Raw genomic sequence first — 15935 nt, 5'->3', positions numbered from 1 at the left:
AATATAGCGAAAGTTTGAGCAAATCTGTAATGGACACCCGGCTCCATCTTGAACCCCCACACCTTTGTGTATAATAACCTATTGGGAGATGTATAGCTCTGTGTAAAATCCTTTCAGAGACCAGACAGACTCTGCTCTGTTTAAACCCTCACTGGCGTTTGTGTATATGTATGCAGTGAACTGGTGCCCTTGAATCAATTGAATCAGTTTCTAAATGGCTTTAACAGGTCGAAATAGCTGATCTTTAATGTTATTTGATCTGTCTAAAACCCTCCGCAGACCAAAATAGCCTCTAGAGCTCATCTCTCTCTCTCTCCCTCTCAGGTGTCACTTTGTTTGTTGCTCTCTACGATTATGAGGCACGTACTGAAGAAGATCTCAGTTTTAGGAAAGGAGAAAGGTTTCAAATCATCAATAGCACGTAAGTCTAAGGCCCAGAACATACTTTAATATAATCCATTCATATTTTTGTAACATTTTTACATAAAAATATGCTTGCAACGCATCTAAGCGGTTTTATCTGCATGAGTACATTTCTGAGCCAGTGTGGCTGTATGTTTGCATGAGATGGTGGTTTCCTGGTTTTTGGTGTTATCATTTTTTTGTGGGTACACGTATGTGAAACACTCATCTTTTCTCACAAGCAACAATTTTTTTTAACTATGTCCTGTTAGCTTGTCTTGATTCACCTACTATTTTGTAAAAACAGTGGAAGTGCATTGACATTTCCTGTTACCGAATGCAGCTCTGCTCTAATTAGTTTTGGTAGTTATAAATGAAGCAATGACTACATAACCATAACCACACAGGTTAAACACACAGAAATGTGCATACAGGGTCACTTTATCATGTTACTGCTGTGCCTGCATATTCAAAACATTCACTTATAACTGTTCAGCTTGTTATTCGTCTTTATTTTAAATTATTAGTTAGAAAAGGGATACACTTTAAGGATGCAACAATACAGTTAGTCTATGGTTCAATACATGCTGTACCTAAGTAACTTTTTTACCATGGTTTTAGATCAATTCTTATGACTTGGCCTAATACGTTTTTTTTTTTAAGTTTTTCTATACTTAGATGACAGAACAATGAAAATGGATTGTAATAGTTGCGCATGAGTCTCTTGATTGTCCTCAATGTGAAAAGATAAATCTGAACATTATACAGTCACTGCTGAACAGGGTTCAAATATGCAGATTATTCTGAAAAGTAAAGATTCTGCAGGACTTGGAGGATTTTTTGAAGATCAGTGAACAGTTTATTGACTCAAGAACAAACAAAAACCTTATAAACCTTCATTAAAAATAAACACTGTCATTGATTGTCCAGGTCACATTGCGCAGTATTAAGAATCAGGTGTATGTACAATTTTAAACTGGTTTATTTTTAAAAATTCAGTTTTTATTCTGTTTTGCAAACTTTCTGTAAACATTTCTCATGTGGATTCATTTATTCAAGGCGGGACTAGATTAAAAACATACCTAAATGTTTTTAATTCCTCTTCTTTTTCTGGCAGAGACTTACTATAACAACATCATTTAAACTTGCCCTAATTTGATCTTTAATGAATTGACGCCACTGACAGATAGCAAGCGGGTTGAAAAACACGGGATGATGCAAATGATAGATTTTTAGAGGCACACCCATCATACACTTTCTGCCTCCACCACTGGTCCCCACACCACAGATTTAAAAAATGGTGGTGATGCCTTGTTTTGTTGTCTCGCTTCATTGCTGGTAATGGTTAGACTGTTTGTGAAATCTGACACCAACATTGCAAGTTAAGCGTCTGTAGTTTTAATTGAATATGTATTAGCCGTGAGGAGTTGATCTATTTCAACGCGTAGATTTACATACACAAACGAACCGAGATGAAGGGAATAATAAAACGCACCAAAAATATTTTGGATAGAAAATTTTTAAACGCATTTCAAATGCATGTTTTGAACCGTGGAGGTCGTACTGAATGGTTCAATATTATATTGAGAATTGTGGCTTCCCTAATACACTTTAAAAAAATTCCTAGTTTGAACTGAAAAATTAAAATGTAAAAATGCTATATTAATTACATACTGTTAATTGGTTAACAGTCTTAAACCTTAAACAGAGAATAACTGTAATCAATTTAATTTTAGATATTATATTTAATTTCATTGTAAAATAATGTGAAATGCATGTTTTTTTACTTTGAAAATCTGTTTAATTTTAAACAATAAAATATATGTACTTTACAGTTTAATGTTGTGAAAATTATGTTTTTAAAGTTAAAAACAAGTCTTTGTAATGTACATAATTAACTGCTTGACTCTTTACATTTAATGTTTCTTCTTATATTTCTTACCAGTTATGTAAATCAGTATGTTTTATGTTACATTATATGATGTTTAATTAATGTTTACATCATTATTTTAAGTTGATAAAATATATGGTTAATACTATGGTAAAACGTTGCCGTAATGGGTGCAATTTTGTTATATTTTTCACAGTTTTGTAACTGTAGAGTTGTTTACACATCTCCTGTATTTTTACAGAAGTTTTCTGGCAACTTTACCATAAGCAACAGATTTTTACATGTACCCAGGTGCACCCAATTCCAATACTTTAAGTAAATAAACAAAAAGCGTAGTGTGGTGACAAGTTCTGAATTTTAAATGGAAATTTTAAAAGCCTTCTCGGTTTTGAACAGTATTCAGTAAGCAAGTATTACATTGGGTACATAGCCAGCATGTGTAACAGTATAGCTTCCTCTGCTGGATGTTGGTGATACAGCAACCTGCACTGCTTCAGCATCCTCTCCAGATATGCCAATAACAGTGACTGTTTGTGTGAAGAGCCTATGCTTAGGGAGAATAGCATGAAATATACATGAAAGTGGAAAGAGAGAAAGAAAGAGATAGTTATAGATATAAAATATATAGAGAGAGCATTATTAAATAAATGGGACATTTGCAGAAGAGCACATTAGCTGAGGACAGATTGCATTAAAGTGTTGGATGGACAAATTTATGAACTGATGGATTGATGAATTAATGAATGGAAAGATTGTGTGGATGGATGGATAAATGGGTTATTTTGAGGGTAAATGTGTATATATATAGCACAGTTGCTTGTTATTGATATGCTGATGTCTTTCTAAACACTAAATAATAAAATGATAAGAAGATTGTAAATGTAATGTAAATCAAGATAAAGTTTGTGTGTTTAACAGCATTTCTTTTGTGTTTGTGTCAGTGAGGGTGATTGGTGGGACGCCCGCTCTCTCACCACAGGAGGAACCGGCTTCATTCCCAGTAATTACGTCGCTCCTGTGGACTCTATCCATGCTGAGGAGTAAGTCTCAGATCTGTATGTGTGAATGTTTGTGTGAGAGATCTGAATAAGCCAGCTGTGTCCAGGGTGGGGATGAAGCTGGGAGATTATGTCATGTAATAATCACCCCCACTTTTAACCCTTAGACCCCTCAGCAGGATGTGTGGCAAACATCTTTCCACTCCCCAGTAGTCTGACAGAAGATCCTGGCCCAAACTTTCACTATTGGTTAAGCCTAGATGTTAACATATCAGACTGCTAGATGTAGTACAGCAATGTTTTAATAGTGCATCCTAACCACAGGGTTTACACTTTTCAGATCAACCCACAAATGGTTTACTTACATTATAGTTGTCTCTACACATTAAACTGAGATAGGAGATAATATTTCAACATCAACAAATATACACAGCAGCTTTAAGCTGGTTACAGACTTTAAGACACAAAAGTAAAACCATGGCGGAGATGAATGTAACATTTTTGCTGTGGATTGATGATGTCATATTAATAATAGGAGTTTTTCCTCCATTTCATTTTCATAAGCCACACTGCTGCTGACTCAGTCTATCATACTTAACTTTTACCAGAGGGAGATGTTTGCTATATCCATAAGAAAAAATTCTTGCAGTTTTTTATTCAGATTTATTTTGAACAACTTGCCAGACTGCCAGTAAAATCGTTCCTAGCTGTCACTGGGCAGTACCCTTTTAAAAAGTACACCTTTGCACCTAAAGAGTTTGGTACATATTGGTACTAATAAGTGCATATTAGTACATACTGGTGCCAAATGTATATGTTTCATATCAGGACCTTTTTTAAGTGTACTAGCCTCATTGACAGCTTCTGTATAATTTTGACCATGTTATTTAAAGTCAAACACGGAACATACAAACATAAAACACGGAAGTAGCAATTGTCTTATTCCCCCGTGTGTGACATATACGAGTGAAACGGTAGGGGGGACTTGAATTAGTTTATTGAGAACTGTTTGGTTCGCTGGAAGTTGAGTCATGTTGATAATTACTTATCGCTGCAATATTTTCCTGGGCCCCTCCCTTGTGCCATTCCATGTGACTGGAAGTAAAGAGAGAAAGCTTCGAGGAGGTAGATTAGTGTTTTTGATTAAAGATTATAAGGGCACATGAATAAAAAAACATGAAGCTCACAGATAAGTCATTTGTAAAAAAAGTACCACACTATTGCCAAAAATATGTTTTTAATTTAGTTTTAAAGGCAATAAACTTATGTTTATTATGTTTTAAGTATGGAAAGCAAGATAAGAAAAAAATGTTTTTTTATCAATCGCATTAAAGGCGAGTGCACAATTTCTGAAAAATGCTTTGGGAAAGGGAGTCGGGCCGACTACCAACACACACTTGTAGCCAATCAGCAGTAAGGGGCGTGTCTACTTAACGACGTGTGTGGGTTGGTCTATCAAAAAAGGTCCAGATTTTATTGGGGTAGGGGTGTGTTTGTTTAGCTGATTTCAAATGTCAACATTGGCTTTTAGAGATTATGCACCCCGCCTTTAAAGCAACACTATGTAGTTTCCATGTAAAAATGACTTACAGCTCCACCATGTGGTTGAAAAGTGCAACAGTGCCTGGTATCAGACACTCTTCTGCAGGCAGGGGGAGGGGCGGGGCTGTGTTTCCTACCCTCCACCGCCACTTTCAGAGTGTACTTGTAGCAGCTAGGAGGCTGCTCAGGTTGCAGCAACAGTACAATTTGTCCAGTTAAAAGTTGTTCTATCACTGAAATAATTTTAGAGACATTATTTAAAGGTAAAAAAACTACATAGTGTTGCTTTAATAGACGGTTTCATTGGACGCATGTGCGCTGACGCGATACACATCTGGATCCAAACTTTACTTCCGGTTTCGGTATTTTGAACAGTTCAGACTAGTTGCTAAACTGATCTCTTGAACAAATGCCTCGTCGAAAATAACATATGTTTTGGTTTCATAGGTAATCTGTGTTGTTTTTTTGCTTGTTATATAAATAAACTAAGTTTAAAGAACTTTGTTGTAATTTATTCTTAGCAGAGTTTAACGGACCACGACAGGCGCTTGTTTATGTTGTTACTGCTGAAACCGTCTATACAACGATTCATTTGTCATATAAACAGACTTGTTGTATAATGTAGATAGACCCTGCCAGACCAACAGTATTGGAAAAATTGAGATTTTTCATTTGCGTTTTCTTTATCTCTGTCTCTCAGTTGGTATTTTGGTAAGTTGGGCCGTAAGGATGCAGAGAGGCAACTTCTCTCCACAGGAAATCCACGTGGCACCTATCTGATTCGCGAAAGTGAAACCACTAAAGGTTAGACACAACATCATTTGCTACGTTTTTAAAACACTTCTGCAATACACAGGATTGTTTACTGCATTACACCACATCATTACATTACTGTACATGTATGCATTCACTGCTGACTTTTTAAAGACGGAGTGCACAATATTTGAAAAATGCTTTGGAAAAGGGAGTCGGGCCGACTACCAAAACACACTTGTAGCCAATCAGCAGTAAGGCGCGTGTCTACTAACTGACATCGTTGCCTGGGTTGCATATGTGTGGGGCGGGTCTATCAAAAGAAGGTCCAGATTCTATTGGGGTAAGGGTGTGTATGTTTAGGTGATTTCAAATATCAACATTGGCTTTCAAACATTGTGCACTCCGTCTTTAAAAAGGCAGCAGTGAATGCATACATGCACAGTAATGTAATGATGTGGTGTAATGCTTTTAATCCTGAGAAATTTACAGTGCACTATCAGTATGTGTGTTCTCTGTGATTGAACCCATTACGTTCGCATTACTAATGCAGTGCTCTACCAAGTGAGCTGCAGGAAAAATCAACTGCACTTACGACATTACCACATTACGTCATGAATACATCTAACAACAACGTCTACTGCACTACACACCGTTTACTAAACACCATTACTGCTTTATACAACACTATTCATTCTTTTTGTTTGTTTTCTTCATATGTCAGGTGCCTTCTCCTTGTCTATTCGTGACTGGGATGATGTAAAAGGTGATCATGTGAAGCACTATAAAATCCGCAAGCTTGACAGTGGAGGATATTACATCACCACCAGAGCTCAGTTTGAAACCCTTCAACAGCTGGTCCAGCATTACTCGGGTAACACAAACACACACACGTTTATCTTTCCACAGACCCAAAACCAATTATTCAGCAGAGCTTACTTCATAGCTGCAGATCTGGCAGGGCCTGCAAAATCGCTAGCTCGAAGTCCCTAGGCTATTGTGAATTCCTGTCGGGCTACCAAAATGTATCTCCGCCCTGCCCGTCAGGCTGTCTTAGGGAGGAAAAATATATTTAAATGTTTTTAAAAGTGATTTAGATTGCATGCGCAGTGAAGATAATTGCGAACTTGCTGACAGTTATGCCAAAAATCCCAGAGAAGAACAAAGAGCAGAGAAGTGCAATTTGCTGTAGCTCAGGCTATGATTGTCAAAGATTGCTATGACAAAATATAACCCCAACATTAGAAGTAAATATTGAGTATTTCTGTACTGGCAAGCTCGCACACAGAGAGTAGCATTTCAGACAACTCGCATGCAAAATGTAGAGATTTTAAAATTTTGCGAGCCCTGTCTGGCATACAGAATTATTGTAGGTAATTATTATCCTATTTCAGACCTTAAAATCAAAGTGAGAGAAGCTTTCTGATAGGGCTCATAATGAAGACGCATTATGATGAGGTTATGTCTGATATTATAGAGGCAGCACGTCTCCGGTCTTTTATAGCTCTGTCCATAGGATGCTCCAGTTAACATATCGACCGCTAATGCATTGTATGGATTTTAGATAATGTCTGCATTTTGCTTCTTCCATTACCTGAGCCCATTGAACAAACACACACACAGATGCTCATAGCAGTTTAGCCAGGATGACATTAACTCTTGTGTATCGGTGTCAATTTCATATTGCTTCTACTCTAAGATGGCCATGTTTGCTTTAGCAAGCATGCTTTTTGCTTTCAGTCGATGATATGTTGTTGCCACAGTGTTTTTCTTGGTAACACGCCCTGTTATAGCAGTGCTTTTCAAAATAGACTCTTAGGGGCCAGTCACACCAACTGCGCTTTAAACGCTTCGAAACGCAAGGCGCGACGCACTGCCTTTTTTTTAAAAAGGAGCAGTGCGACGCGGCTTTTTATATTGCTAAGGAACCACCGAGTCAGCTATCTTGTCAATCAAATATTGAGCTTTTTGCTGTTAACTGTCATATTAGCAGAAACTTTAAAAAGAGGATGCTTGCTCTGACCTTGTTTGCGGATGAGAGGTACACAAACACGCAGGAGAGAGTGAGCGAGTGGAGTCCGGTTCTTCAAAGCAACTGTAAACGTCCCTCACCACAACGTAAGGCCCGCCTCTCCTCATTCGATTGGACAATGGATAGACGCGAATGATGTCGGGCGCTTCTCCGCTCTCAGCGTTCCTTCAAAGGCGCGTGCTGCCACTGGCGGCAAAAACCGCAAGGCGCTCGGCGCGCATAAACAGCGCGCAAACGCTCCCTGCCCATAGAATATCATTCAAATAAGGCGCCTGCAACTGCCATAAATGCTTTTGGTGTGACTGGCCCCTTAGTCTGTTTTTACACTTTCTTCTTGCAACCGCTTTATCTGAATCAGAGTTTGTTTACACCTCCCTCCCTCAGAATCACACCAGCTTTATTTATTGTTCGGCTTTTACACAGAATTGTTTCCCTATGCATTTATGGAAATATTGAGATGGCAAACAATTGAAAACCAAAAATTGAATACAGTTGTGAGGTGCTTAAAGTGATAGTTCACCCAAAAATGAAACCTCTGTCAGTATTCAGTATATAAAAAAATGATGTCATCAGGATATTTTGATAAACGATGGTAAGCACACAGTTGACGGCACCCGTTGATTTCAAAGTAGGAATAAATACTGTATGTGCTTACCATCATTTATCAAAATATCTTATTTTGTATTCAACAGACTAAAGGTTTAGATCAACATGAGGATAAGTAAATGATGACAGCTTTTTTATTAATTTTTAGGTGATCTATCCCTTTAAGACTTTTGTTCCTTCTATTTGACAACAGAATATGAAGAGTTTCGTTGCAAAACGAGATAAATCCGTTTTTATCATTTTTGTCAAAACATGTTTATTATTACGTTATCATGTTATTATTTTGTTTTATGGTGCTACTTAGCTGTATTTTTAAAGTTATGAAGGTTTAAATCAAAACAAACCAACTGCAGTTGAATTGATATTAATTGGAATGCACAACCAAAAAAAAAACAAGATTTCTGAAAAATTTAAAAAACAAATTTTTGCAACGAAACTTCATATACACAAGGTTATACACTGTCTACTACATACTGTATGCATTGCAAGAGATGGGAAGACTGCAAGCTGCTCATAAAAAGCTATTTCTGCAGAAATAAACAGAATTGCATTACGCAATTCTTAACTAATGCAAAAATGGATGCATTATGCTTCAGTAAATTGTAAATGGTGGTTAACTTTTGCGAACAGTCCTGGAATTTAGATGAAATTTACCCCAGACGACCTTTAACAAGTGCACACTCATGTGTTGAGGTTTTTTGTGCACATCTAAGCTGCAAACTGAAAGGCTTACCAAACAAACAGGCTGTAAATACACCCTAAAAATTGACACCATGCATGCCTGGCCTAGAATACACAGGAAATGTGCCATGTGTTTTTGATCTTTTTCTTTTCATGATGTCCTGTGTGCGTGTTTGCAGACTATATCTGATTTCTTCATCTGAGTTTGGTAAAGGCTTTTATTGCCGTGTGTGAGAGGGTTGGCAGTGCTGATGGCTCATGGAGCCGGATGCATGCTTGAGTCCCTCTAAGCTCAGAGCAGATGGCACTCAAAAGCTGCTTCCTGTAATGACGCTCTCCTATCAGTGCGAAGTGTTCTGTTATCTCGGCTTTACGGTCCAGAGTAAACACTGATGTGGTTTTTGTAGGAAAAAGAATGCAAAATATAAAAATGATGGCCATTCCCAATACAGTAACTAATCAATGAGGGACAAACAACTAAAAGACACCAGCAGACTGAATGTTTGCTTTTTAACCATTTCTGTGATTACGCACGCAACTGTGATTAAACAGATTACATGTTTTACATGAAAATCATCTCAAATTAACACTTTATAAAGATATAAAAGAGAGAAACAACATCATTCTGTACTTTGAAAGAGCTTAAAAAACTTAAAGCAGTATTTATTCAGTGACATTTATCGCTTTGTACTTTAGAGGCCACAGCAGGAAGATACAACCTGGCCTGCAAGCATCCTCCTTGCTGGTGTTGTTCAAGATTTAATGCACCTGTAAACCTGCTCTTCCATTGGACCCCAACCCAAACTTAATCAGATGTCAGGACTTCTATAACACATTTGGATTTAGTTGGCCTACTTACACCGATAAGAACAAAACTGTAGGTGGACTGAAATTAAAGACACAATATGTTATTTTTGCCAAGAACAACTGAAGTTGTAGTCCTCATCTTCAGAAATCATGTTCATGGATGACGTATTGAAATAAAGTTTAATAACTGTGACATTATAATATGAGCTGGATAGAAATAGCAACAAAGGGACATGCTAGACAATTTAGTCTTGCGCAATAAGACAATTTTAAAGGAAGGTCAGCTGAGCGAGTGCAGACTTTTGAAGAATAATTTTAAATGTACACCTGTTTAACAAACCTGTCTAGCAAAATTGTACAGTAGCGTTTGAATATCTGCTAACAAACAATACACTGGAATTTGTTGCTTAACCAATCATAGTAAAGGATTTAACAACCCTGTGGTATAATGTTAAATATTTGTGCAGTTTTATATACACTACCAGGCGTTTTGAAACATTTTAAGTGCTTGAAATTACTTTTGTAGACAAAAATATAGCTGTGCCAAACACATACATTTCTGTAATTAGAAAAGTCCTGGAGAGATTGTTAGGTTACATCTACAAGAGACAGATCTAAGCTTAACAACCCAACAGTGTTACTCTCGCAATCCTGATACTGCAAGCTCCTGCATTCAATCTTTATTGCAGCTCTCTTCTGATGCTTTCATTTCTCTCTGACTGTTTTGTGTCTGCGCTCAGAAAGGGCAGCGGGGCTTTGCTGTCGCTTGGTGGTCCCTTGCCACAAAGGGATGCCAAGGCTCACCGACCTGTCTGTCAAAACCAAAGACGTGTGGGAGATCCCACGGGAGTCGCTGCAACTCATAAAACGCTTGGGCAACGGCCAGTTTGGGGAGGTTTGGATGGGTATGGCCCCTCCCACTGTGCCTAGCAACAAACAATCAAACAGGGAGATGGAGGGAGGTCCCGGTGATTGGCGAAGTCACTTTACATACGTTCAGATATCTGAGCTGATTTAGTTTCAGGAATGTTCTGGGTTTGATACAAGGAAAGATTTAATGTAGCATAACACACAAGTAAGGAATCAGTTCTATCCCATTGGCCTCATGACAACATGTGTCTCAATATCACTGTTATTGTAAAGTGACTGACCCAATCAGAACAACATGGAAGCCTTCCATCTCTTTGGTTGCATGTTCCCCGCCGTCTCCACAGTTAACCCCTCTCCTCCACCTCCTCCCTTTCCCTGTAGAGAGTGCCGATGGTTTGTGCTTTACATTAACTGGTATGTGCATGGTCTACACCCCTGATACTGTGGGACTTAGCCATGATTGCTGGGAAATCGCCCGTGACTCTTTGACACTGGAAGTGAAGCTTGGGGCAGGGTGTTTCGCTGATGTCTGGTATGGTAAGAAAATTGCCTCATCTTCCACGCTCTCATAGAAGGTTATAGGGAGAATCTTGTTCATCTAATCCTTACTACACGGCTATATCATTATTCATCCACCACCTTAACACAAACTTTACTTATAATATCCTTGTCATTTAGGAATATCTTATCCATAATGAAAATTTTGCCATTATTTACTTACTCTCAACTGATGGTGCATTCAAATCATGTCAGATATATTGCATTTACGCGATGAAAATGCATAAACACCACTACAATTTTCTTTAAGCCCAGAGTTTACAAGTTAGGGGCGTGTCAGTGAGAAACATGGTGTAATAAATGGATGCAACATCTGTTAATGGTGGTCCGGCTTTTTTTTACAGCAAAATAAGCAGCACAAAATATGATATTGCAATACAGCAATTATTATGTAACACTACAATACACTGACAGAAATAAAGGAACAGAACTGTACCTTTTCTGTCGCTGGGGTGGTACCCTCAAAGGTTAATTTTTGTACCTTTACAATAAATGAAATGTTGACGTCTATGCGACACACCAAAGCAGTTTTGTTTATCCAACGCAGGAGCAGACACAAAGTTACTTTTGATGCAGCCTTAGATAGTGGTCGAAGTAGTTTTGAACGCAAGTTTATTTAAAAAAAGAGCAACTTTTGGCATTAAACAATTTCATATGCAAGAAGGATGTTTGGATATGGCAAGACATGATAACCACAGAGTTTTATAGGACCAACCTGCTAGGCATCATCGTCAACAAAGTACAATTAACTTATAAAATGGTAAGTGGTATTTATTAATATCATATTTTAATACTGTACTGTGGTTGTCACAGTGCCACTAAGTTATGTTGCTTTTCAATATCAATATACAGCTACCGGTTTAGTTCCATAGCTTTCAGCTGTTTGCACACGAACCGATAAAAGTCGTTTTCGTTTGAATTCATGTCGCTCTACATACTTCATCTGATATAATTGAAACGATTGGCTATGAGCTACTTACAGTCGCATTTGTTTGACATTCGTAGCACCCAATAAACGGCTCTGGGCATTCGTAAACCATGCCTCAAATACGAGAAAATGAGCATAGGGTTCCCAGACCACGTCTCATTCTCTATGAGACTGGTCTGGTGTTAGCCAGGCTACCTATTGTGCACATTAAGGAACAATGTTGTACCAGATACATTTTAGGGTTACAAAACAGTTAACTGTACCTGTAAAGGTATACAGTAGATCCTTAAGGTATGGTAATGAACCCAAAAATGTTCAACCTTGTATTATGTTTAGTATAGACTAAATAGTTTCATCGGACCCACGTGCGTTGTCACGGTTACGCATCTGGACAGAACTTAACACAGTCTATGGGTGGGTTGCACCAACAAGGATTAGGCCTAAATCTGGTTTAAATCAAAGCTTATTTAATAATTCTGTTGCACCAAACTCTAAACCGGTTTAAAAATAAACAGGTTTAAGTTTAAACTGTCATTTTGATCTAGGTTTAAATCTTACAGTAAATCCAGATTATCTTTAATCCTGTTGCTCCATTGCTTTAAACTCTGTTTTAAATCCCAGTGAGGGATTAACTTTAAACGTGCATATGAGGAGGTTTAAATATGTTTTTTTACAATCAAATGTCTTGCTAGATGATTAGAAACACACACCGCGAGCGTGGTGGCGCTATTCAAAGATGCGTTTAGTATGACGTCTCAACAAAGTAAGTTTGGCGGCTCAAAAAGATTATTAACAGCACCGGTGACAGCTACCAATGCTCGTATGTGCTTCTCCTCTGTCACGCGCGCTCGAGTCAGATGAAGGACAGTGAATGAACGGACACACGGTGGCGCTTTATGACAAATGCGTCGACACATCTTGTTCATTATATCACAATTTCTGAGCTTTACAATATTTCCTGTCACAATATTTTCTGATCTGTTAATCAATACAATTGTTTTAAAAGATTGTCAATTGTTTTTATTTGAATCAGACCTTTAGATTAGCCTACCGTTGTATGTAGGTGATTTATAATACAAAAATTACATTACCTTTGCTTGCATAAACTGTTTATTTCCTTTATGAATGACAATGTCAACATTGTTGCTGTTTAATTAGACCGGAAAATTCAACATGGTGGACATAATAAATCGCAGATGAAGGGTTTAATACAGTTTAAAGTTTTAATCTAAGATTTGTTAATCTGTGTTTAAATTTAAGTGGTGCAACACAACTCAAATTAAAATTAAACTGAGATCAACAAACCCTAGATTAGCTCTAAACTCTGTTTAATTTAATCCTTGTTGGTGCAACCCACCCTTAGTTTGTTTAATTGTTTGTTTAATTTAGCTAGTTGTTAAACTGAACTCTGGAACAAATACCTTGTCGAAAATAACAAATGTTTTGGTTTCCTAAAGAAGAGGGGAGATGGCGATCATGGATCACCACCATTTGCCAGCCGATCTGTAGTTAAGATTGTATACATTAATTTACACAGTAATGTTAGCTCAGTGTACTTTTTAATACGCTTTAGCTATGATTTGAACCAAGGTAATCTACTTCTTTTATTGAAAATGTACAGTTTTGTACCTTTTTTCTGACAGTGAATACAGTGGCTTCATATTAGTGCAAACTTACTGACTTCATTTAGCTGACGCTATTATCCAAAGCGACTTACAATTGCTATATACGTATGTCAGAGTTTGCACGCGAGCAACTAGGGGTTAAGTGTCTTGCTCAGGGACACAATGGTGTGTCACAGTGAATTCAAACCCAGGTCTCTCACACCAAAGGCCTGTGTCTTATCCACTGCGCTATCTCCACCACAAACATGTTGTATTTTCGTGCAGTTCATTAAAAGAAGGTACACTGACATCTTGAAACTTGAAAGCACCTGACGTTGTAAACACAACTAAGCCCTCGCAAATACAAACAGACTTTTGTATTGCACCATTGTATTTACTTATTTATTCAGAGATAAACAAAGAAGTGTTTTTTTTAAGGATCTTGAAGAGGTTCTTTACCATACGATGCATTTTACAATGTGACAATGTTTTACAAGAACCTAAATTAACCAAATAAGCAGTATTAAATTAGTCCAAACTATTTGTTTATAGTACAGTACACAACTTGAATATAGTAAACAAGACATCCGAAAGCTTTGCTTTAAAAACCAAACAATCATAAGCTTCTCCATTACAGTTCACCTGTTTGACTCTCAAGGATTAGATGAACATGTGTCCTCATGATTTTGATCGCTTACTTAATGTAGCTTTTAAAATTAAAGTTGTTGAATACATTTTGTCAGGTTTTACAAGAACAATGTTTACTTAGACAAAGCAGAGCACTTTTTTGGTCCACATATTTTTTTCAGTTATACATTTTTTATACTAAGAGCATGATTTCATTTACTTGTTGACGTCAATGTCAATACATGCAGGTAAGAATAAGAACAGTGAGTATCATGGGTGTTTTATGACTAATGCCTCTACTGAGTTTCATCTACTCTCAAACCACTACATTAATACAACTTTTTTGCTAGTGTGCCCAAGCAATCTGTTATGCTTGTGTGCACATCCCTCACCCCACACTTCCCTGTACATCTGCATCCCAAAATATCTCTATGATGTTTCTTGCCTTTAGGACACTGCAGGCCTTGAGTAGTTCATGTGCACACACACACACACACACACACACACACAGTTTTAAAACATAAAAACTATCGACTGCAAAAGTGATTGGCTACTTCTTCAGCGATCTTGGTTTTTGGTTGTTTTAAAATCAATTTTTTTTTATTAATTAATAAACATATTTTGAAATCAGATAAAAGACAAGTGTACAAGAATGTGTACAAATGATTAAATTCGCTTTTAGTGTGCACACAATGTAACAGACTTTATTTGTGAATTTTTATTAGCTCCAATATACAGTAGCTTCTTCTAACTTTACATTTCATTAAGTTATGAGTAATGCCAAATGACTTTGATGTTATGATGTTACTTTATTTCCCCCAACTCTCTTAAATGTAATGATTGCTCTTGTAAACTGTGTGTGCTGCTGTGAATCTGTAACATTAGCTGTTGGGATTTGAAAACTTAAATACTGAATCTCCATCATCAAGTGTTTTAAAGGCAAGAAGCACATGTTCATCACTCAACAACCTGGTTCTTTGTTGAATAAAACACCATGTCCTGCAATAAAAACAGATGAAAATCTAAAGTCCAATGTAATTCTAAAGTAAACTGCACTGCTTTACAGTTTCAGAATCAGGCGTTAATGCTATCAGGTTGGCAAATTTACTCAATTCACAGTGTGAAAAATTCACTTGTTTTACTAAACACCTACAAATCAGTTTAACAAGACACTGTTTGCATTGGTGTAGTGTTGCACCATGTATAGTTATTGTTATGTTACTTATATATAAGTGCAAACTTGCTTCCTTTGTTAAAAGAATAGTTCACCCAAAAATAAAATTTCTGTCATCATTTACTCACCCTCATGTTGTTTTATACCTGTATGAATTTCTTTTTTGTTTTTTTGATGAACACAAAAGAAGAAATGTAGATAATTGATGATAAGCTAGTGGCGGCCGGTGACTTCTTTTCCGAGGGGCGCAAATTCAAAATATGTGTTCGGGGAGTGTCGTGTGTTCTCGTCATTTCAAAATATGTGTTCATTGCGTCATGTGAACCACGTGCATCATGCATCTTATGAAAATGCGTGCCTACTGGACACGCATCAAAAGAGTTTATAATAAAAGAGACGCCCACATTCACAAAATTCTCGCAAGACACTCACTTAACACTTAACTCTGATTGCACATGAGAT

The 15935-nt window shown here is 37.2% G+C and overlaps 1 protein-coding gene across 5 annotated transcripts in view; it reads left to right on the top strand.

The window, feature by feature from the left end:
• fynb (FYN proto-oncogene, Src family tyrosine kinase b) overlaps positions 1-15935 on the top strand; it is a 72826-nt gene that overhangs the window by 44853 nt on the left and 12038 nt on the right. For 3 of the 5 annotated variants that reach the window (XM_065263776.1, XM_065263777.1, XM_065263778.2), the window contains 5 exons: positions 325-421; positions 3235-3333; positions 5534-5637; positions 6311-6460; positions 10453-10617. In XM_065263776.1, the coding sequence (XP_065119848.1) occupies positions 325-421; positions 3235-3333; positions 5534-5637; positions 6311-6460; positions 10453-10617 (615 nt within the window). Of the gene's footprint in view, positions 1-324; positions 422-3234; positions 3334-5533; positions 5638-6310; positions 6461-10452; positions 10618-10963; positions 11120-15935 lie in introns of all 5 variants that reach the window. The other 2 variants (XM_065263779.1, XM_065263781.1) reach the window with 2 other exon arrangements.

This window comes from Paramisgurnus dabryanus, chromosome 12, assembly GCF_030506205.2.
Source record: "Paramisgurnus dabryanus chromosome 12, PD_genome_1.1, whole genome shotgun sequence".
NCBI classification, from domain to species: Eukaryota; Metazoa; Chordata; class Actinopteri; order Cypriniformes; family Cobitidae; genus Paramisgurnus; species Paramisgurnus dabryanus.
This window is presented reverse-complemented; position numbering and strand designations above follow the sequence as displayed.